This window comes from Podarcis vaucheri (genome assembly GCF_965113315.1).
Source record: "Podarcis vaucheri genome assembly, chromosome: 1".
In the NCBI taxonomy this organism is placed as follows: Eukaryota; Metazoa; Chordata; class Lepidosauria; order Squamata; family Lacertidae; genus Podarcis; species Podarcis vaucheri.
In genome coordinates, this window is record NC_138759.1 from 121,022,693 (window position 1) to 121,044,791 (window position 22,099).

At 43.7% G+C, this 22,099-nt stretch overlaps 1 protein-coding gene across 1 annotated transcript in view; it reads left to right on the plus strand.

Annotated features, from left to right (window-relative positions):
- Positions 1–9,698, plus strand: part of METTL8 (methyltransferase 8, tRNA N3-cytidine) — a 37,649-nt gene extending 27,951 nt beyond the window's left edge. Inside the window, 4 exon segments of the mRNA XM_082209899.1 lie at positions 1,287–1,393; positions 1,486–1,551; positions 8,012–8,160; positions 8,162–9,698. Of these exon segments, the coding sequence (XP_082066025.1) occupies positions 1,287–1,393; positions 1,486–1,551; positions 8,012–8,160; positions 8,162–8,200 (361 nt within the window). The 3' untranslated portion in view covers positions 8,201–9,698.
- The last annotated feature ends 12,401 nt before the right edge of the window (positions 9,699–22,099 follow it).

A 22,099-nucleotide genomic window follows, 5' to 3' on the forward strand; every position in this document is an offset into this window, starting at 1 on the left:
CAATGTCCTCTAATCTCCCCACAAACTTTGTGCAAACGAATCAAGATGAATGCTTTTTTTTTTTAAGGGTTTATTGAGTTTTCAAAAACAACATCATCAGACCCTCCAAGTGTCCCTATTTTCCAGGGACAGCCCCGGATTTAGAGAAGCTGTCCCGGTTTCTGATTTGATCCTGGAATGCCCCATTTTTCCTTAGGATGTCCCTAGGTTTCATCGGAGAAATGTTAAGAGGGTATGGGGTTATGCAACCGCCGAGCCAAGGAGATAAGTAACTATACAATCTTTAGAAGACATTTGAAGGCAGCCCTGTATAGGGAAGTTTTTAAATGTTTAATGTTTTGTTATGTTTTTATATATGTTGGAAGCTGCCCAGAGTGGCTGGGGCAACGCAGCCAGATGGGCAGAGTATTATTATTATTATTATTATTATTATTATTAGCAGATTATTATTATTATTACTACTACTACTACTACTATAGAATAAGATGTCCTTATTTTCATCGAAGAAATGTTGAGGGTATACAACATGCAAACAAGACAAACAAACAAAAAAGATCAAAAACTTTGCAGGTCATGATATTGCAGTTAGAATAAAATAAGCTGAAGTAGGTTTTGTAGATATATCAAAATAAAATTATGGAAAGGCGCCTTTTGGAAGGAATAGCTACTGTATTTTTCACCCTGTAGGACGCACTTTTTCCCCTCCAAAAATGAAGGGGAAATGTGTGTGCGTCCTATGGGGTGAATGCAGGCTTTCACTGAATCCTGGAGAGCGAGAGGGGTCGGTGCGCACCGACCCCTCTCGCTCTCCAGGCTTCGCGGACCTCTCCGCAAGCAGTGGGAGCGCTCCTGCTGCTTGCGGAGAGTTGCCGGCATGCCGAAGCCTGCGCACGCTGAGATCAGCGCGTCCAGGCTTCGCGGACCTCTCCACAAGCAGCGGGAGCCAGCGCTGGGCTCCCACGGCTTGCAGAGAGCTGCCTGTTTGGGGGCTGGGGTCGGGGGAAGCTCGGGCCTCCCCCGCCCCAGCCCCGTGCCTGGGGGGGAAATAATTTCCCCCCCTTTATTTCTCCCCAAAAAAACTAGGTGCGCCTTATGGGACGGTGCGTCCTATAGGGCGAAAAATACGGTATATATTAATAAGGCAGCCTTGCCACTTAGAGGTATGTGTTGTCAGGGGCAAGCTAGTGTTTTGTGTTTTTGAGTTACACCCTGATTGTGTGTGTGTGTGTGTGTGTGTGTGTGTGTGTGTGTGTGTGTGTGTTTGGCTTGCTATTCTATTTTCACAGGATCCAAGGAGTTGTAAACAGGGTGGCCAGATTATTGAAACCTGGAGGAATGATTCTCTTTCGGGACTACGGAAGATACGACGCTTCTCAGCTTCGTTTCAAAAAAGGTGCTTCTCAAAGAGACAGTTGCTTTGTTTGTCTACTTCTTGTGAGTCCTCAGTAGGGATACAATAATCTAGCCTTCCATTTCACCTATTAGGCCGCTGCTTGTCGGAGAACTTCTACGTAAGAGGCGACGGCACCAGAGTTTATTTCTTCACAAAAGGTATTTGGGCCAGCACTGTGGTTGAGGAGTGCCAGTTTACCTCAGAGAGATAATCTCTTTTCATGGATTTATTCCAAGCCCCACTTTGGTTTAGGAACATTTGCTCTTCAGGACAAAGGGCAAAACCTTATTCTCCGCTGATCTCCAATGAGATCAGGGCTGCCATACGTTTAAAGCACACACATCATTCCAAAGAATCCTGGGAACTGTCATTTGGGAATTATAGCTCTGTGAGGGTGTCAATCACAATTCCCAGAATTTTTTTTAGGGGAAGCCACGTGCTTAAATTTATGGTGTATATGCAGACTCAGTTAAATTAGGCTCAATAAAACAAAATAATCTATTACAGGTGGGTGGATTTTGGTTGAACATGAGGAGAAAGCTCAGCCAAATATGGGCTGTTTGTAGAAACGTTTTCCTCACAGCAGCTCAGGTGTGATCCTGAAAGCCAGTTGATAATTTGCACTTACCGTATTTTTCGCTCTATAGGACGCATTTCCCCCCTCCAAAAATGAAGGGGAAATTTGTGTGCGCCCTATGGAGCGAATGCAGGCTTTTGCTGAAGCCTGGAGAGTGAGAAGGGTCGGTGCGCACCGACCCCTCTCGCTCCCCAGGCTTCAGGCAGCTATCCGCAAGCCTTCGAGGGCACTCTGAAGGCTTGCGGATGGCAGCCTGAAGCCCGGGGAGCGCAGCGCCAACTTCCGATGCGCTCACCGGGCTTTAGGCAGCTATCCGCAAGCCTTCTGAGCGCGGCGGGAGTTCCCGCCGCACTCCAAAGGCTTGTGGAACGCAGCCTGTTCTCCGCAAGCCTCTCCTTTACCTGTTTTGGGGGCTGGGGTCGGGGGGAGCCCAAGCTTCCCCCGCCCCAGCCCCGTGGCTAAAATCGAAGCCGTACACAACCTCTTCCGGCTGGAGAGGTTGCGCATGGCTAAAAAGGAAGCCAAGACAGCGAGCGGGATGGATCCCGCTCGCTGTCTTGGCTTCTTTGCTCTTTGGGGCTTGGGGGGGAATACTTTTTTTCTCTTTATTCCCCCCCCCTAAAGACTAGGTGCACCCTATGGTCCAGTGTGCCCTATGGAGCAAAAATATGGTAAAATGAAAATGTTGTAATATTGCATGAACCATTTTGAGAGAAACACTATATATATAATAATGGGATTCTTCCAGTAGAGTACAACTATTGCATTCAAAATAACGCTTTGGGAGGAGAGGAGAAGTTGCATCGCAGTACGTTGTTGAGAGCAGTATTTTAATTCCATGTGGTATTTTGTCCGGTTGTGCTGGGGGGGGGGGGTCTTACAGCAGTGTGGGGCACACACTGTGGGGCACACATGGATGTCTGCGTCAACAGGGGAAGAGGCTTCAACTTGGCACGAGATCCCTTTTCTTTCTGTGGAGTCCTGTCCTAGGCCCCTGTCTGTCATGCTTAATTAACTCTGAATTAGCTGGCGTTTCGGCGTGTGTGTGCTTTTAAATCAGTTCCACAGAGGTCTTTCTCTTCTGGATTATGAGATGTGACCAAACTCACATTTGCTTCCCATAATATTTTCTATTAACTGTGAAAGCTTTGGGAGGGGAGAGGAGAATGGGCGCCTCCAAAGAGGGCTTTCAACTTTGGTGTGACTGATGAGTTTCCGTACACCACCGGGCATGAGATTCTGTAATGAAATTCATGTGGCGCCGTGAAATGCGTCTCCTTTCTCCTGCCTTGTAGGGTTAGTGTCCGCTGCTTGGCTTTCAGAACAGCAAAAAAGAGGGAGCGTGTTCCATCCCTGACATATTCTGAACTAGGGCTGGGCGATATCTGGCTTTCAAGATCGTGATGTATCAGCTGAGGAGCTGGCGATACGTCACGGCTTCCCAGTTGCCAGTGGCAGCGCAGGCAGGCAGAGACGAGTGAGGTGTGCTGTGTATACCTGTGTATGCCTCAAGGCCCAGTATCCCTGAAGGAGCATCTCCACCCCCAATATTCAGCACGGACACTGAGGTCCAGCGCTGAGAGCCTTCTGGCGGTTCCCTCACTGCGAGAAGTGAGGTTACAGGGAACCAGGCAGAGGGCATTCTCGGGAGTGGAGCCTGCCCTGTGAAATGCTCTCCCATCAGATGTCAAGAAAATAAACAACTATCTGACTTTTAAAAGACATCTAAAAGCAGCCCTGTTTAGGGAAGTTTTTAAGGTTTGGTGTTTTTTCGTGTTTTAAATATTCTGTTGGGAACCACCCAGAGTGGCTGGGGAAACCTAGCCAGATGGGTGGGGTATAAATTATTATTATTATTATTATTATTATTATTATTATTATTATTATTATGCTGCTGGAAGCCACTGAGCCATGATATATCCCAGCTTCCTTTTGGGAATTATAAGGAAAGAGCTACCCAAACTGTATAGAAATTTATTCATGGATGCGACTACAGCAGCAAGAATATTGTCCAAAAATGGAAAGAAGGGGAAGTCCCAATGAAAGGTAGAATGGATACAAAAACTTATGGAATACACAGAAATGGTGAAACTCACCAGAAAAATAATAAATCAAGATAACAAACTTTTTATTTAAAAAATGGAAATGGTCTACTGAATATTTGCAGACAAACTGTAAACAGAAAAGAACATTGGCAGGATTATTGTAATAACCTGCAGTTTTATAAGAGTATACATTTAAAGTAGATGAATTAATGATTAAGTTAATTTGGTATACAGTCGTACCTTGGTTTTCAAGCAGCTTAGTTTTTGAACGTTTTGGTTCCCAAATGTTGCAAACCCAGAGTGACTGTTCTGATTTACGAACGGTTTTTGGAAGCCAAACATCTGATGGGGCTTCTGTGGCTTCCAAAGCCACGCTTTGGTTTACAAACATTTCAGAAGTCGAACGGACTTCTGGAACGGATTCTGTTCGACTTTCATGGTACGACTGTATATGGACAATACAAAAAATACATTTAAGGAACCACAGGAAAAGGGGAAGTCAAGTTTTGAAATGTTAAAATGACTGTAAAATTATTGAAATGTATAACACTGAAAATCATAAATAAAAATTTTAAAAAGAAAGAAAGATATATTGCCAGTTCAAAATTTCTGAAATGGGTATCGAGGTTTGAATGTCATACCGGTTCCAGACAGTTAATCATAATATCAACCAGATCTACTATATATAAATACGCACACACACATTTATATTGATTTTTTAACATATTATTTCCAACAGTCATTTAACATAACTTCTTATCTTATACAACATTTTAGACTTCCGTCAACAACCTCTGATGATTTTCCGTTCTTTATCACTTATTCTGCATTTTTAAATTTCTCTATTACTCTTAATTATCATTAACTAATAATTCTCATAGTCTTTCTTGCAATATTTCAAATAATCCTCCTTACAGAACTTCTTGCAGTCCTACTAGCTTAATCTGTTCATTACAGTTGCTTTTCAAATAGTTGGTATACTGTATTTTTCACTCTATAAGACGCACCAGACCACAAGACGCACCTAGTTTTTGGAGGAGGAAAACAAGAAAAAAAAATATTCTGAAACTCAGAAGCCAGAATAGCAAGAGGGATCGTTGCACAGTGAAAGCAGCAATCCCTCTTGCTGTTCTGGCTTCTGGGTAGTTGTGCAGCCTGCATTCGCTCCATAAGACGTACACACATTTCCCCCTTACTTTTTAGGAGGGAAAAGGTGAGTCTTATAGGGCAAAAAATACGGTATTCAGTCTTCTAAGAATCTCTGGTCCTTCAGGTTTTGAATCCTTCCTGTTAATTTATCTAATTCTGCATAGTCCATTAATTTCGTCCGCCATTCTTCTTTTGTCGGTAATTCTTCTTGCTTCCATTTTTGTGCCCAACCAGGTCTGCTCTTCACTTAAACTGAATAACTATCATATAGCTGGGAGGATAGAAATGATTGCTTCAAGCTACTCCTCTTGAATTAGGAATTTCAGAGCTTGCCAGGTAGCCTGAGTAGGTACCACTTCCTGCTTTGTGAGTCTCCACTGAGAGATCGAATCCTGGAAGTGGCATGCTCTGCTAGGCGGAACTAGACATCTTTGACCACCTTTGACCACCATATCCGACAAGGCCATGCTCTAGCGCCAACATTTGCCTGCAAACCCTTTCACCGGCATTAGTGCACAGTTGAAGCCGTGGCTGCCACAGATGAGGGAGGTGATGGCACTGCCCTCCCTCCCAGCCCGTTGCCCTCCAAGGGGTGCCCTCAGATGCTTGGGTCGCAGTCCCAGGAGGTATAAGCCTCTTAGCAAAACGCTCACTTAAGGGGAGCAGGGTTGGAAGTGCAGCGCAGCGCAGCGCAAGGTCAAGCACAGATAACCAGTCCAGGTCCGAAACACGATCCAGAGACGAGGTCAGGCGACAGAGGGTTCAGGCAAGGTACAACACAGTAACAAGGGAGCTCTCGAATCAGGAGCAGGCATGCTGTACAAGGAGCCAGGGGAACAGTGTAATTTCTAGGCCTGGGCCATGGATCAATACATCGTCCTAGACCAGTTTGAGGGCCAGAACAAGATGGCGCCTTTCCCCGGAGATATATTGCAGGTGGGGCTTGCCTTCTCTGGCTGCCTAATTCCTCCCTGTGCCAGCCACTGGTGGAGGAGGAAGCTGCCTCTGAGGCGGTTAGGCTTCACCCCAGTGCCAAATGATGCTCCTTCCTTCTCAACATCACGATGTATCGCTATATCGTGATGTTTAGCTGGTGATACATCGCGATGTTGAAAAGCTGGTATCAGCTTGTGACGTTAACATATGAGAGTGCTGGAGGTGAAATAGTTAAACAGGTTACCCAATCAGAACCCAGGGGGTGGAGTCAGGTACTATAAAACCAGCTCTGGGAGGGACGAAGGAGGAGTTGTTCGTTGGGAGGTTGGTTGGAGTGGGAGTCAATTGGGATATAGTCTGGGTAGGTTGAGTTAGTGTAGCGAAATAAGCTGGGTCAGGAACAGTTAGGAGCTAGGAAGACAAGTAAATATCTGAGAGGCGGTTTAGTGAGTGAGAGCAGGGAGCGGAAGTTATAGGTCTGGATAGGCACCCCATGATTGTAATTGACTGAGACTGTTTATGGAACCACACGCTTGTTAAACTGCAATAAATAAACAGAAGTTTATGTTCCAATTTAACCCTGACTGGACTCAGTATTGTACCAGGTAGGGCCTGGGTGGTGGCAGCGAGAAATAAAGTGGTGGCACAGGGATCAATAGACGGTGAAACGTCCGGGGACCCTGGGTGATCGTTACACCCAGCCCTAGTTGTTTCCAGCAACTTGGAAAGCTCAAGAAGGATGATGATAATGGATAAAGGATGATGATGATGATTTTTATAGTGGTACCTCGGGCTAAGAACTTAATTCGTTGTGGAGGTCTGTTCTTAACCTGAAACTGTTTTTAACCTGAAGCAGCACTTTAGCTAATGCGGCCTCCTGCTGCCGCTGCACCGCCGCTGCACGATTTCTGTTCTCATCCTGAAGCAAAGTTCTTAACCCGAGGTAATATTTCTGGGTTAGCGGAGTCTGTAATCTGAAGCGTATGTAACCTGAAGCATATGTAACCCAAGGTACCAAAGTACTTACTACTTATAACCCGGCCATTTGGCTGGGCCTCCCCAGCTACTCTGGGCGGCTCCCAACAGAACATTAAAAACATGATAAAAGATCAAACATTAAAAACTTCCCTAAACAGGGCTGCCTTCAGATGTTGTCTAAAAATCAGATAGTTGTTTATTTCCTTGACATCTAATGGGAGGGCATTCCACAGGGTAGGCGCCACCACTGAGAAGGCCCTCTGCCTGGTTCCCTATAACCTCTGTATACTCTGGAAACCTAGACCCCAAGCTTCTGAAAGTAAAGGAACTTTGGCAGGTGCTCACTCAAATGCTGCAACATGACTCTGGGCCGGTAGATGCTCATTTGGCATGGACATGGCATTTTCCATGCCAGCATTGTCAAGGACTGAAGAGTGTGTCCTGCTCTTCCTTTGGCTGCTGGGTGTGTGAAATGATAATGAAACAAGGAACCAGGCCAAGGGCCTTCTCGGTAGTGGCGCCCGCCCTGTGGAACACCCTCCCACTGGATGTCAAGGAAATAAAGAACTATCTGACTTTTAGAAGACATTTGAACGCAACCCTGTATTGAGAGGTTTTTAATGCTTGATGTTTTATCACTTTATTATTATTATTATTATTCTGTTGGGAGCCGCCCAGAGTGGCTGGGAAAACCCAGCCAGATGGGTGGGGTATAAGTAATAAATTGTTATTATTATTAACGAAAAGTCAATCTGCTGCAATACAAGACATGGAATGTAAGGAAATTCTGCAGTGCCAGGAGATCCTGAGGGTGCAATTTTACTCCTGCTGTAATCCATGACTTTGTTAGCAGCATCCTACATAGATCTATTATTATTATTATTGCACTGTTTTAAATGAGTGTAACTTGGCTATTTATTTTACAAAACACAGATGAAATACACAGCATTTTCTCTTCGGCGGGCTTAACCGAAGTGCAGAACCTGCTCGATCGACGTCTGCAAGTGAACAGGAAGAAGAAGGTGAAGATCCATCGGGTCTGGATTCAAGGCAAGTTCCAAAAACAAGGGGAGCTGACTCAAGAGTAGGCAAGAAAATGCTGCGGGTAAACACAACTCTTAGCCTGAGAAGGCATTTCCCCTCCAACGTCCTGAGAAACCAGGAATGCATTTGAGCAGAAACACTTTTATTTACCATTTCCGCATATGTCGGTGTGAATTGGACACAACCCAGAAGTGCGTGTGTGTTTGTGACTTGCCTTTTGCACACACATTGGGAAGGAATTTCTACATTGCAGGGACTAGTTGAGCCTCATAGTCCCTTCCAACTCTACAATTCTGTGATTCTGTGAATGAAACGGTTTCGGCTGCTTTTGTGTTACGTTCATTGCTGGAAAGCAATTGCTTTTTAATTACTGTCCCGACCGGGAGATTCAAAAGATCGCTGGAGGGCCAAAGGTTTGGGTCAGGATTTTGACAGTGGAGGTGGGGTGGGGAAAGACTAAAAGTGGAGAAAAAGAGACCAAAGGGAAAATGAAACTTCAAGACTAAAAGAGGGGAAGGAGGAAGAGGAGGAGACCAAAACAATCATGGGAAAAAGAAAGTTGAACTGAGCTCTCCTGCCCTTCGGATTGGCCAACAGTTTGGTAGGAGGTGAGGAATGAATGCAGAGAAGTAAAGCTGGAAAGGGGAGTAAGAGCGTTATTGTGGGAAGAAGAAAGCAAAACCACCCCATCCCACAAATACATTTAAACAGATAAAGGAAGTTAATCAGCAGAAGGCCAGGTTGAAGACGAACGTTTTGCCTAGTGCCTTAAAGCTGTATAATGAAGGCATCAGGCAATCCTTCCCAGGGAGAGCATTCGACAAACAGGGAGCCACTGCAGAGAAGGCCCTGTTCTCATGTTGCCACCCTCTGGACACAAAGGCACACAAAGAAGAGCCTCAGAAGATGAACTCAGGGTCCAGATAGGTTCCTATGGGGAGAGGCAGTCCTTTAGGTACCGTATTTTTTGCTCTATAAGACTCACTTTTTCCCTTCTAAAAAGTAAGGGGAAATGTTTGTGCGTCTTATGGAGCGAATGCAGGCTGCGCAGCTATCCCAGAAGCCAGAACAGCAAGAGGGATTGCTGCTTTCACTGCACAGCGATCCCTCTTGCTGTTCTGGCTTCTGGGATTCAGAATATTTTTTTTCTCGTTTTCCTCCTCCAAAAACTAGGTGCGTCTTGTGGTCTGGTGCGTCTTATAAAGCAAAAAAATACAGTATTTCAGTCCTGAGATGCTTAAGGCTTTATAGGTCAAAACCAGCCCTTTGAAATGAGCCCAGAAACTAATTGGCAGCCAGTGCAGTTGGGCAATTTGCAAAGTTGACACGTGGTTAAATATCCTGAAAGAAAGGAAGGGACGTTTGAGATTGTTGTGTTGTTGTTTTTTAAAGCAAACTGGAATTGATTTGTGTGCTTTTGGAACACTTGTTTTAATCAAAGCAATTTTTTTTACACTTGTTTGGTGAGCTATATGAAGCATAAGGAGAATGGATGTAATAGTATGAACTGTACATGCATATGGAACAGTGTATCTGGTATGCAATCTTTTGGAATTAATAAAAAACAGAAAATGTTGTAGTGTGTTAATTACTTTTTATGCAGCGCCATGCACATGGTACTTTGACAGTAACAAAAAAAAAGGTCTCTGCTCTAAGGAAAGAAGAATCATTTACTCGATTCCCATATGTGCCCTTGGACAGAGCTATGAGAGATCTCATCTATACCCTCTATCTCTGCTTTTAAAACGCCATGGAAGTGTTATGTTGTTATGTAACTGTGTCTTGGTGAGCTTTCATTATTTGGCTGGTCTTGGAAAATTAGTCATCAGCCTGTACTAAGCATTCAGCATTTTATAGCCCTGCAGAAAAGTTGCCGACTGCTGTATAATGTTTAGCTTTTTACTCGCCCCTAGCCATTTCACTCCGGGAGGCAGTGGAAGACAGGAGTGCCTGGCGTGCTCTGGTCCATGGGGTCACGAAGAGTCGGACACGACTAAACAACAACAAAAGCCATTCCACAGTGGGGAACGGAGGCTGAAAGATATGAGACCTAGGAAATGAAGGGTTTCTTCAGTTCATGGCAGGATCCTGGAGAAGTTCTTCACTAGAGGAAGAGGGGGGATTTTTGCCAGTTCCCCCTCCCTCCAGATCCCAGCACGACCTCTTGTGTTGTCCCAGATGGTTCCCTGGTCCTCCATAACAGCTTTGGGGGGGGGGCGGAAAGAGCACAATGATCTGCAGGAGGAATTGGCAAAGATCACCTCTCCTCTCCTTCCTCTGAGCACAAGATTGGATCCAGTTGAATGAGTCCATAGTTCAGGCTAATTTTTTAACTTTAGACACCCATGTTTGAAATCTTGCAGCACTATCCTCGTCTACTCAGAAGTTAAGCCCTGTTGAATTCAGTGGGGTTTACTCTCAGGTAAGTGACGTTAGGCGTGCAGCCTTGGACTGCTGGATTACACTCATATTCCTTCATATTCAACTCTTTTTATTACTGCCGGGAGTTTTCTGCTGTACTGTTCCGCTTAATGCCCCTAGCTAATAGAAATTGTCTTGAGCGTTTTTGAGGAGTAGACCCAGAATGCTAGTTGTATTATGTAGCTGTCGTCTTAACCGCTGAATCATATGTGAAGACATACATCCTGTGTGGTTTTCTCACATTTGATCGGCTATGTATTGTCTCGTTTCATGGAAGCTGGCAGCATGAACTGAGGAACGTGGCAATGTTGTGTGTTCTATACACATTCAGAGAAAGCAAGTTTACAGTCATATTAATAGTTTAAAGCAGGAACCTGAAGATACTGTTTGGACTTCCAGCTCCTCACCAGGGGATCGGGCGTGATGGGAACTGTAGACTGCGTACCCAGTAAATTTGTGGTTAGTGTAACACACTGAAGCAGGCATTCTTTTTGGAGGAAATGGGGTTTAACTCCAGCCATGATTGAAGGAAACAGCTTTCTTCATAGATCTTGAAGCTAATATCTGGACAAACATGGACTTCCACCTGAACTGGTGTGCTCAGTGAATGCAAAATACTTAAACGTGAGACATCGCTTCTTGACTTTTAAGAAGGACCTACAGATATTTCTTAAAACACCAATTTGTACTCTGTGTATCCACAAAATCTTTCAGTGCTGTCATTCTTGCCAAGAAAGAATGATTGGCATGAACATATGCTTTTAACCCTTGAAACGGAATGTTTTGTGTAAAATGTTTCTATTAATATCAATATTAACACTGGATTTTTAATGATGGGAGGGGATCCTATCTGAACATTGAGTCCCTTGTGTCTTAAACGATAAAACTAAGATAACGGAGAATTTTGGATACAGTCAGCACCCCATTTTTCCCAGCTGTATCTTGGGGGAAAATTCAGATGCTCAAATAAAAGGGAGTGTTGTTGTGGGGGAGGGGGCAAGAGGATTTGGACAATTGAAGATTCTGTTTTGCAATTCTATACAAGTTATTATACAAAACTACCATTGTCTTATGTAATCGTACAGAGGTCTAGTTTGCAGCACTGCAAGATTCCTGGGGTTACAGCTAGGTTTGTTGATGGTCTAAAGTGAAGAACAACTGGGGGGAAACAGGTTTCCTTTGTAATTTATTTCCTTTCCTTTCTGTAGCTTAACTTTTAATCAGCAAAGGGACTTTGGGTCAGTCAAAACTGAAGAACTGAAGCCATGGCTGGGTATAATCCAGGCTTGACTTTACATAGAAATAAACCAGTGGTAGTTTTGTATCCCAGATAAACAAGCCATACTTGTTAATAATGTGTGAACACAAATTAGTAGATTGAAAAGGACACCATGCTACCCCTTTCAAAGTGTGAAATTGTGTTTATTTTTAAACTAGAGTGCTCTCTTTCTCTCACATGCACACATAGAGGGAGGAAAGCAAGTCGCACAAGCAACATTGAATTTGTAAGAGTTTGACAGAAATCAATAGGTGTTTTTGGCAGGAGCTCCTTCTTAAAACTTTGGTTTTTATCCTACCTCTGCTAGCTTTAAGGGGAAATAGGAGCAGTTCCAAAACAAAAAAGGCAGCTGTGATGAACAGCATTGCAGCATGTTTTAAAGACTAAAAAACAAACAGCTAGTTGACTTACCTAGAGAAAGACTACTGGATGCTGTGAATATTTGTTTTGCTTTGAAACAATGAAATGTAAAGCAGCCTCTTGTGAAAAGGAATTAGTCCCAAGGCTTTAGAACAGATTCTGATCTGATTTAGGCCATTTGAAACCTACAGTGCAGTGAAAAGCAGGGGCAAAACCCTAGTATTCCTTAGATTGAAACGGCAAGCACTGTGTCTTTTATTTTAAAACACCCCTCTATCTTAATATGTTGTTAAAGGAGGAAAGTGGAGTTCTGTCACTGATGGAAAGTTACATTTTTAAATCAATACCCTTCCTGTGCAAATTTGCCACATCTTAATCGAGCCTGGGAGAGAGGTGCTGGCGGCCTTGTTTATAAATTTGACAGGATGAAGTGAGATGAAAATGGTTCTTGTTAACCGTTGAGGGGAATAAGGTTTCAGAGGCAGCCCCATGTATGTGTTGCACTAATCTAACCCAGAAGTTACCAGAGCACAGATAACACTTACATTTTCAGGAAGCATATAATTAAGATGCGGAGCCATGGACCTAGTTAATGAAGTAATGGACACCAGCCAGTTGGCACCAGAGACATTTGCACAATCACTCTCCATGCAGCAAAACCAGGGAAGGAAGCTTGCCAGCAACTTAAGTACTTGTGGGGCATCAAACAAATGTAGGGATTTATAGTGGCTGATCAGTCCAGTGTGGACCAACATGTATCTTTGAGGGGGTTCCACACCCTCTGAAGCAGTGGGTACGTAGTGTTAAGTTGTGGGTGAACATATCAGATGACACAGCGATTCTTCAAACAGCTCTTGTTTATTCACAGGCCAGAACAGAACTGAACTGAAGGGTTCAGCCAGCCTGCTTATATAGAGCTCCAGTACAACGTAACTGTAACAACTTTCTGTAACTATCCAATCACTGAACGTCACTTTCGATCCCTTATTTACATATGTGGACCTGAGTAAAAACTATCTACAGTATCCCCCTGCTGGCCCAGGGTGAGAACTTCAGTACATAACATGTAGCTTGGGAGTACAGTGGTACCTTGGTTTACGAACTTAATCCGTTCCAGAAGTCCGTTCTTAAACCAAAACTGTTCTTAAACCAAGGTGCGCTTTCCCTAATGAGGTGGTGCCCTTCCACCGCTTGGATTCCATTCTTGCGGAGTTTGTAAACCAAATCATTCTTAAACCGGACTGTTCTTAAACCGAGGTACCACTGTGCTTCTAAATCCACTTTTGTCACTTGAGGCCTTCCATCATCCTTGGCTTGTGGCCCAGCGGCTGCACCCCTATTTGGACAGGGACAGCGTAATTTCTGTTATCTGTAACTTCTGGGTTAGATTAGTGCAACACATACATGGGACTGCCTCTGAAACTTCAGCTAGTGTGGAATTGGGTTGCCCGGTTGCTCACTGGGGCAAGGCGGCTTGAGCATATAACGCCAATCCTGGCTCCAGTTTGTGAATCTCATCTGGCCTATAAAAACTGAGGTTGCTAAACAGACTCTTGGGCCAGAGTGCTGTTGGCAGGGACGTTGTTGCTGTTGGTTTTCTGTATCTTTAGTTTAGATCTTCTTGTGGTTTTTGTGGAGATTGTCCAACTTGGTTGTGTAATTTTTAATGTTTATGACTTACTGTTTATGACAACTTTTGTTATGTTGCAGTTAATGTAGTTTTTCATGTTGAGCATGCTTTGAACTATGGAAAGGTGGCACACAAATAAAATTATGTATGCATGTAACAACAACAACAACAACGTAGATCCCAAGAGCCTGAAGTATGTCTGTTGCTGCTTTTTGTGTGTGCATTGGGTGGCTGATATCTAAAGGGAAGAGGCTATTCACAAAGTCTTTCTATTTCCTTTTCTTTCAATGTTGCAATAGTGCAAACTATACTGCATCAAGATTGACAGATTCCTGGAAAGAGAATAGATTTTTTTCACATGAGGTGTTACACACTTCCTGCCTGCCTTTATTTATTTATATTTACTGCCTTTCCTATCACATGAACCCAGGGCCTGGGTTGAACAGCTATTTGCTTCTTGTTTCCTAACATCACGAGTCATTGCAGAGACTAAGTTGCTAGAGTAATGATGGCAAATGTTTAACTACAGTGGTGCCTCAGGTTAAGAACTTAATTCGTTCTGGAGGTCCTTTCTTAACCTGAAATTGTTCTTAACCTGAGGTACCACTTTAGCTAATGGGGCCTCCCGCTGCCGCCACACGATTCCTGTTCTCATCCTGAGGTAAAGTTCTTAACCTGAGGTACTATTTCTGGGTTAGCGGAGTCTGTAACCTGAAGTGTCTGTAACCTGAAGCGTCTGTAACCCAAGGTACCACTGTATATAAATTCTTTATACATCATATAAACATAACTCTTTTCACGTTATCTAATTGAGTAGAAGCAATTAAGAACCAACATTTAGAACAGGAAATACAAATAGATCAGTTCTTATATACGTAGTGGCCAGCATGACTAAGCCGCTTCTGGCGAACCAGAGCAGTGCATGGAAACGCCGTTTGCCTTCCCACTGGAGTGGTACCTATTTATCTCCTTGCACTTTGATGTGCTTTCGAACTGCTAGGTTGGCAGGAGCAGGGACCGAGCAATGGGAGCTCACCCCGTCACGGGGATTCGAACCGCCAACCTTCAGATTGGCAAGTCCTAGGCTCTGTGGTTTAACCCACATAAAATGCATCAGAGAACAGGATGGATTAAGGAATGGCATGGATTGTGGCCGAGTTGTGTGTACACTGCTTAACAAACCAGCAGTTGGTTGCAGAGTAAACAGAAGCGTGTAAGCAGCCTACAAAGTGGGCAATAAATCTCATATTTTCCGTCTTCGCTGGCGATAAATCACAAATTACTCTTCTTTGATGATGCACTTCATCAGCCTGTTAAGCAGTGCAGTTAATGAATCGTGGTTATATAAGAATGAGGCAGTTTATTCAGTTAGGACTGACGCTCCCAGAGGGAAATTCTCTGTCCTGCTTGCTTCAAAACAAAAACACAGCGTTTTCTCACTACGGTGGTAAAATTAAATCGGCAGTAGCAACTCTGTTACAATCTATGTCGTAATCTTCCCCGCTTATAGTTGCATGGAATACCCCTGAGTGCGTGGTGTAGCTTGAATTCATATTTTCTGCTTAGAAGCTGATCTGCATTCATTGTGCACAGCTGAACTGCCATTAATGAACTGTGTGGGGACAAGTGGAGTTATGTAATATGATAACTTTCATCTTTAGCTGCATGCATGAATGTTTAGCTGCTCATCGTGTAGGACAAGGAAGCAGTCATTGGTGCTATCAGTGCACACGACACATTAGAAAGGGCAAGAGGTCTGCATTCCTGATGAGTCTATAGTCTAAAATTACATCATTATAGCAACTGGGACATAGCAAATGAAGCTGCATTGATGGTGAACTTTATAACTCCCAAAACATAAAAAATAGCACTATTTCCAAACATCTGTTTGTCTTCCATTATGCATGTATACATAATTGGTTGATTTGACCACTGAGGTAATGTTCAATATTTTGAATAAATATGCGTATTTTGTACTTGAGTGCAAATCATTCTGGCTATATTAAAAGGGGAGTTACCGTATTTTTTGCACCATAACACTCACTTTTTTCCTCCTAGAAAGTAAGGGGAAATGTCTGTGCGTGTTATGGAGCGAATGCCCGCGGGTGGCGGGGGGGATCTGCTACGGTCGTGAGCAGAGGATCCATGGTTCCCCTTCCTTCCCTCCTCCGTGGTTACAAAGCATGGATCCACATGGATCCTCAGGATTTTTGCATTGGGCTACTCCAAACTCACTGTCAGATCACATGTCTGTGGCCACAGCATGAACCACAAAAATCATATATCCACTATTTCGTTTAGAATATTTTTTCTTGTTTTCCTCCTCTAAAAACTACGTGCGTGTTATGGTCTGGTGCGTGTTATAGAGCGAAAAATACGGTAATTATTTTGGTATCTTCTGGTAGTTCATGCAGGTATCCAAACATGACATTCTCCTGGTAAACCTATACATTCTTCAAGATGTTTCAAAATCGAAAGGCAAGTACTACAAGATTATAATATCTGAACAATTCCAAAACACGCCAACTATATCTGACTGCATACATGTTTAATATATATTATATTGTATATTTTTCAGTTCCCCAAATGTAGATGATTTAATGTATTAGGTATACAACAGTGACTGAATCAGGGAAATTGTAAAACATGTGGTATTATAGTATAACATACACTAAAACATATATGCAAATTGATAAGAGTTCATATATTTTGGAGTTGTCCAAACATTCAGATCAGTGAGATTTACTCCCATGTAAGTGTGTAAGCATGCCAGATACGCTATATGGAAGCTTGATTTTACTGTTAATTAAAAATGGTCTCACATATCATATTCCATGTGCAGCAGGATTCTTTACAGATTACATTTAAGGGGGAACAAGTATGTGCACACTACAATATTATTCGTTTCCTTCTAAACCCTCTGCAAAACCCAACTTTTTTGTGATACCTCTGACACCACTTTCGAATTTCCATAACTAGTGCTGGCCCAAGACATCATCCTACTTGTAGAAAAGCCCTAATGCCACCCCCACCGACTCCCAGTGCCAGGGTTAATATTTACAAATTATTTTCACTCCCGTTACTGCCTCCATCTTTGCTCTCATCATGGTGCTGCTGGAAGCATCTCTCTGCTTTCCTTAACTGAGGCTGCGAATGCACCATATGTTTAAAGCACTTCCTTCACAAAAGACCATCTGAAGGATCTTCACTGGCTCCCAGTACGTCTCCGAGCACAATTCAAAAAGTGTTGGTGCTGAGCTTTAAAGCCTTAAACGGCTTCGGCCCAGTATACCTGAAGGAGCGTCTCCACCCCCATCGCTCAGCCTGAGGTCTAGCTCCAAGGGCCTTCTGGCGGTTCCCTTGCCGCGAGAAGTGAGGTTACAGGGAACCAGGCAGAGGGCCTTCTCGGTGGTGGCGCCTGCCCTGTGGAATGCCCTCCCACCAGGTGTCAAGGAAATAAACAACTGACTATTAGAAGACGTCTGAAGGCAGCCCTGTTTAGGGAGTTTTTAATGTTTGGTATTTTACTATGTTTTATATATGCTGTAAGCCGCTGAGAGTGGCTGGGGAAACCTAGCCAGATGGGTGGGAGATAAATAATAAAATTATTATTATTAATCCTGGGAACATCAGTTTGTTAAGGGTTCTGGGGATTATAGCTGCGTGAATGGGAAATTATAGCTCCCAGAATTATTTTTGTGTATGCTCTAACTGAACATGTAACTAAGATATTTATATGATCTTCCCCTATCTACCCCTTTCCTGTCTCTGATGTGTCCCCTTCTGTTTCTATTCCTTGTAATGCCTAGGAGGCAAGAAGGGACCCATCCTCTCATTTATTTATTTTTATGAAGCACCATGTACATGGCTTTATGGATTGATATAAATCACCTGTAACAAACATGGCATTTTATAGCAACCTCTAGAGATAAGCAAAAACTGCCAGTTTTGATCCGTAATTAATTTTAAATTAAGATTCATTTTCCAGATGACACCAGTCGCCTAAAAAAACAAAAGAAAAAACCCGGAGTTTGACTTAATTGCAGCTTTGGGTTGTTAGGTCCACACCGATCATGTCATCAGTGCAGATCAGGCCCTCGGTGCCTTATAAGCAGGTGGGGGCCTGTAGAATCTGACTCAAGCTCTGTAGTGGCAGACAGAGCGAAGCGCTTGTGTGCTCCAAGGACCACTGTAAAATAAATAAATAAATAAATAGACAGATAGATAGATAGACAGACAGACAGACAGACAGATAGTAATTGGTGATGTACAGTGGTACCTCTTCAGGTTACAGTCGCTTCAGGTTACAGACCCCGCTAAGCCAGAAATAGTACCTTGGGTTAAGAACTTTGCTTCAGGATGAGAACAGAAATCGTGCTCCGGCAGCGCAGCAGCAGCAGGAGGCCCCATTAGCTAAAGTGGTGCTTCAGGTTAAGAACAGTTTCAGGTTAAGAACGGACCTCCAGAATGAATTAAGTACTTAACCCGAGGTACCACTGTACTGGCCTTTCATTTCAGACTGCCTTCTCTCTCTCTCTCTCTCTCTCTCTCTCTCTCTCTCTCTCTCTCCCCCCCCCCCCCCAAATCCTTTCTCTGATTATGAGACATCCCTGAAGAAAAGCACTTCACCGCTTGCAAACTGCAGCTAATAAATGTCAGGAATAATATAGCAACAGCAGAACGGTATAAAAGTAGTCCCCCAAAACAGTATTCTTTCTATAGTCCCATTGATTAGAGCGCAAAAAGAAAAAAAGAGAGAAAGCCTAAAAACTAATTTGATAGGAACTCAAACGGTGCCTGAATAATTAGCATTTAGAGAGACTGGTCCTTTCTGTTTAATTGGGTTTGCTGAATCCATTTTAGATGCTTGTGACTGCTGCATGGATTGAGCATCCGCAGTACTCCCCCCCCCATGAAAGAGTAACCCTTGGAAACTAGTTGGCATGTAATACATTTCTGTTTCGTATAATAGGATAGTCGTGCAGGACTCTGAACTGAATGCTACACATTTTCTTAGTCATTCACTAGCGGCTGAAACGACTGCCTGGCCTTCCTGGGATATACCAGGCAGCTTTCGAAATTCTGTTAAGATATTAATATATTTCCAGTCACGATAAGAGAAGGAGGTCTGGCTTTGTTTGTTTGGCATTTAAAATACAAGAGCCGTTACAAATTCTGCAGCGAAATGAAGTGGGAGAAGCATCATTCATCTTGTGTTCATAAAGTAATTAAGGCACTTGCTCAGCAATTAATTTTTAACTAGGACCATCTTTAGAATCGAGGACTGAGTAAAGAGCCAGCAATATTGGCCTTACCTGCTGACCCACTCGGATGCAAATTCAGACTGTGGCAAAAAAATGAGCTCTTTTAATTCCTTTATCCGAAATGTGAAAAGCAACGGAGACTGTCTTCGTGTTGGTGCAGTCCAGAGCTATAACTACACATTTCTTTAAAACCTGCCACTGTTTTCTCCCCCTCTCAATCTGTGAGGGAAAAATGATACACACACATACCTAGCCAAGGAGATAAGTAACTATACAACCTTTAAAAGACATCTGAAGGCAGCCCTGTATAGGGAAGCTTTAAAATGTTTAATGTTGTACTGTTGTTGTTTAGTTGTTTGGTCGTGTCCGACTCTTCATGACCCTATGGACCAGAGCACTCCAGGCACTCCTGTCTTCCACTGCTTCCCGCAGTTTGGTCAGACTCATGTTTGTAGCTTCAAGAACACCATCCAACCATCTCGTCCTCTGTCGTCCCCTTCTCCTTGTGCCCTCCATCTTTCCCAACATCAGGGTCTTTTCCAGGGAGTCTTCTCTTCTCATGAGGTAGCCAAAGTATTGGCGCCTCAGCTTCAGGATCTGTCCTTCCAGTGAGCACTCAGGGCTGATTTCCTTCAGAATGGAGAGGTTTGATCTTCTTGCAGTCCATGGGACTCTCAAGAGTCTCCTCCAGCACCAGAATTCAAAAGCATCAGTTCTTCAGCAACCAGCCTTCTTTGTGGTCCAGCTCTTATATATGTTGGAAGCCACCCACCCAAAGTGAATGGGACAACCCAGTCAGATGGGTGGGGTTGATGATGATGATGACAGAAAAAGACTATTTTCATCAGAGAAATGTTGGAGGGTATGCAAAAGTGTAGACCCTACATGGCTTGAGGCCTTCCAGAAAATCTTCAGCCTGCGGCTTCTAGATACTGTCGGACTACAAGTCTCATAATGCCCGGCCATTGACCACGCTGGTTGGGACGATGGGAGTTGTCCAACAACATCTGGAAGGCCAGTGAAGGCTTGTCTGGTGCCTTTGCTCATGCTTTTTAGGCAGAAGGCCAGATGGAGGTGTGTGGGTTTGTTTGGTTTTTTTGCATTTCCAGACTTTCAACTTCGGCTGTGATGTTTCTGGCGTTACCTTTTAAGGCTGTCAGCTGTTCTTTAATTGTGTGTGTTTTACACCCTGCTGTAAACGGCCCTTTAAAATTTTAATGGAAGGGAAATAAATAAAGATAACGAATTTGGGGAAGAATTCCATAACTCCCTTCACATATGAAGTGCTTGCCTTTGCCTGTTTCAGCATGTTAGGGGAAAGCCTAGAAATAGTACAGTGGAACTTCGGTTTTCAAGTGTCTCGGAAGCCAGACATTTCGGTTTCCGAACCCCCAAAACCCAGAAGTAGTTGCTTCTGTTTTCAAACACGCCTTGGAAGGCAAACAGCTTCCAAGGTGCATTTCTCAATTTTCTCCATTGAATTTGCTGACCGCCCATTGCGCTTCGGTTGTTAAACATTTCGGAAGTTGGGTGGTCTTCCGGAACGGATTACATTCGACAACCAAAGTTCCGCTGTACTCAATTTCTAATCTAGACAACAACTGGAGCCTGGTTGGAAGCCTCACCCCATAATACCAGACTGGTGTGCCGACAAGTGTGTGACACGGCGGTAAAGGTAAAGAGACCCCTGACCATTAGGTCCAGTTGTGACCAACTCTGGGGTTGCGGCGCTCATCTCGCTTTATTGGCTGAGGGAGCCGGCGTACAGCTTCCGGGTCATGTGGCCAGCATGGCTAAGCCGCTTCTGGCAAACCAGAGCAGCACACGGAAACGCCGTTTGCCTTCCCACCAGAGCGGTACCTATTTATCTACTTGCACTTTGACGTGCTTTCGAACTGCTAGGTGGGCAGGAGCAGGGACCGAGCAATGGGAGCTCACCCCGTCGCAGGGATTCGAACCGCCGACCTTCTGATCGGCAAGTCCTAGGCTCTGTGGTTCAACCCACAGTGCCACCCGTGTCTCACGTGACACGGCGGTAAAGATGCATAAATCTGCCTGCATTAGTTAGGTGCGGAGAACAGGTTCATGTGATACGAGTGTATAGGCTTCCGTGTTTTATTTGGACAGGGAGACAAGGGTTAAATCTCTGCTTAGCCCACTGTGACCTTGAGTCACTCACTATTTGGATCACAAACTTCACCTACTGGCCAGGGATTGGGTTGTTTTGCAGATAAAAGTGGGGAATATAGTTAAGATGGAAAGGGCACCTGAAGTCCTAGGAATGGAATAGAGGATTCAAATGTACAAATAATTTTTTTTTTAATTAACAAAAACTAGTTGTGTGTATGCCAGTAGTGGGAGGGGCAAAGCAGTTTAGCACCTCCTATCATATATGGTTTGCTCAGACTCAGCCTGGGAAGCCAAGCCTAAGAGAACAATCCGCCGTAATGTTAGGCAGAGTAAGGCGGTCACCTCAGGCTGATGATTTTGGGTGTCGCAAAATGGCAGGAAAAAATTGTGGTTATAATGAACAACCATTTCGCACCAGCAACCATTTGTGGACCCAATTTATGGTCCACAACAAACTACCTCTGGGGATATTTGGCCCACAACAAAAACTGAGAGCTAGAAACCACAATAATTCTACACACCTCAGATGTTTATCTGCTTAGTCCTTGTTTCCTACTACTGCCCTCCCCCGTTTTTACTGACCTAACGATTTTGGCTATCTTTTCTGCTTCACAAGTAGAAACTTAATAGGAAGTTTAACTCTTGATCTTAGAAATGATTCATCCTTTGTAAGGGGGTAGAAGGACAGATAAAGTAGACAGCATTTGCATGCATACATACACATATAAACAGTTGATCATGCGCTAGTGCTTTTGTCACGTGAGGCTGATCTATTTTTAAAACGATGCCTTTGTTATGTGACATATTGTTCTATTATAAAGTTGTACAATTAGCTTTTCCCCTCTACTTGCCCAGAGGAAGAATGTTGAGTCAATATGTATACACTTCTCTCA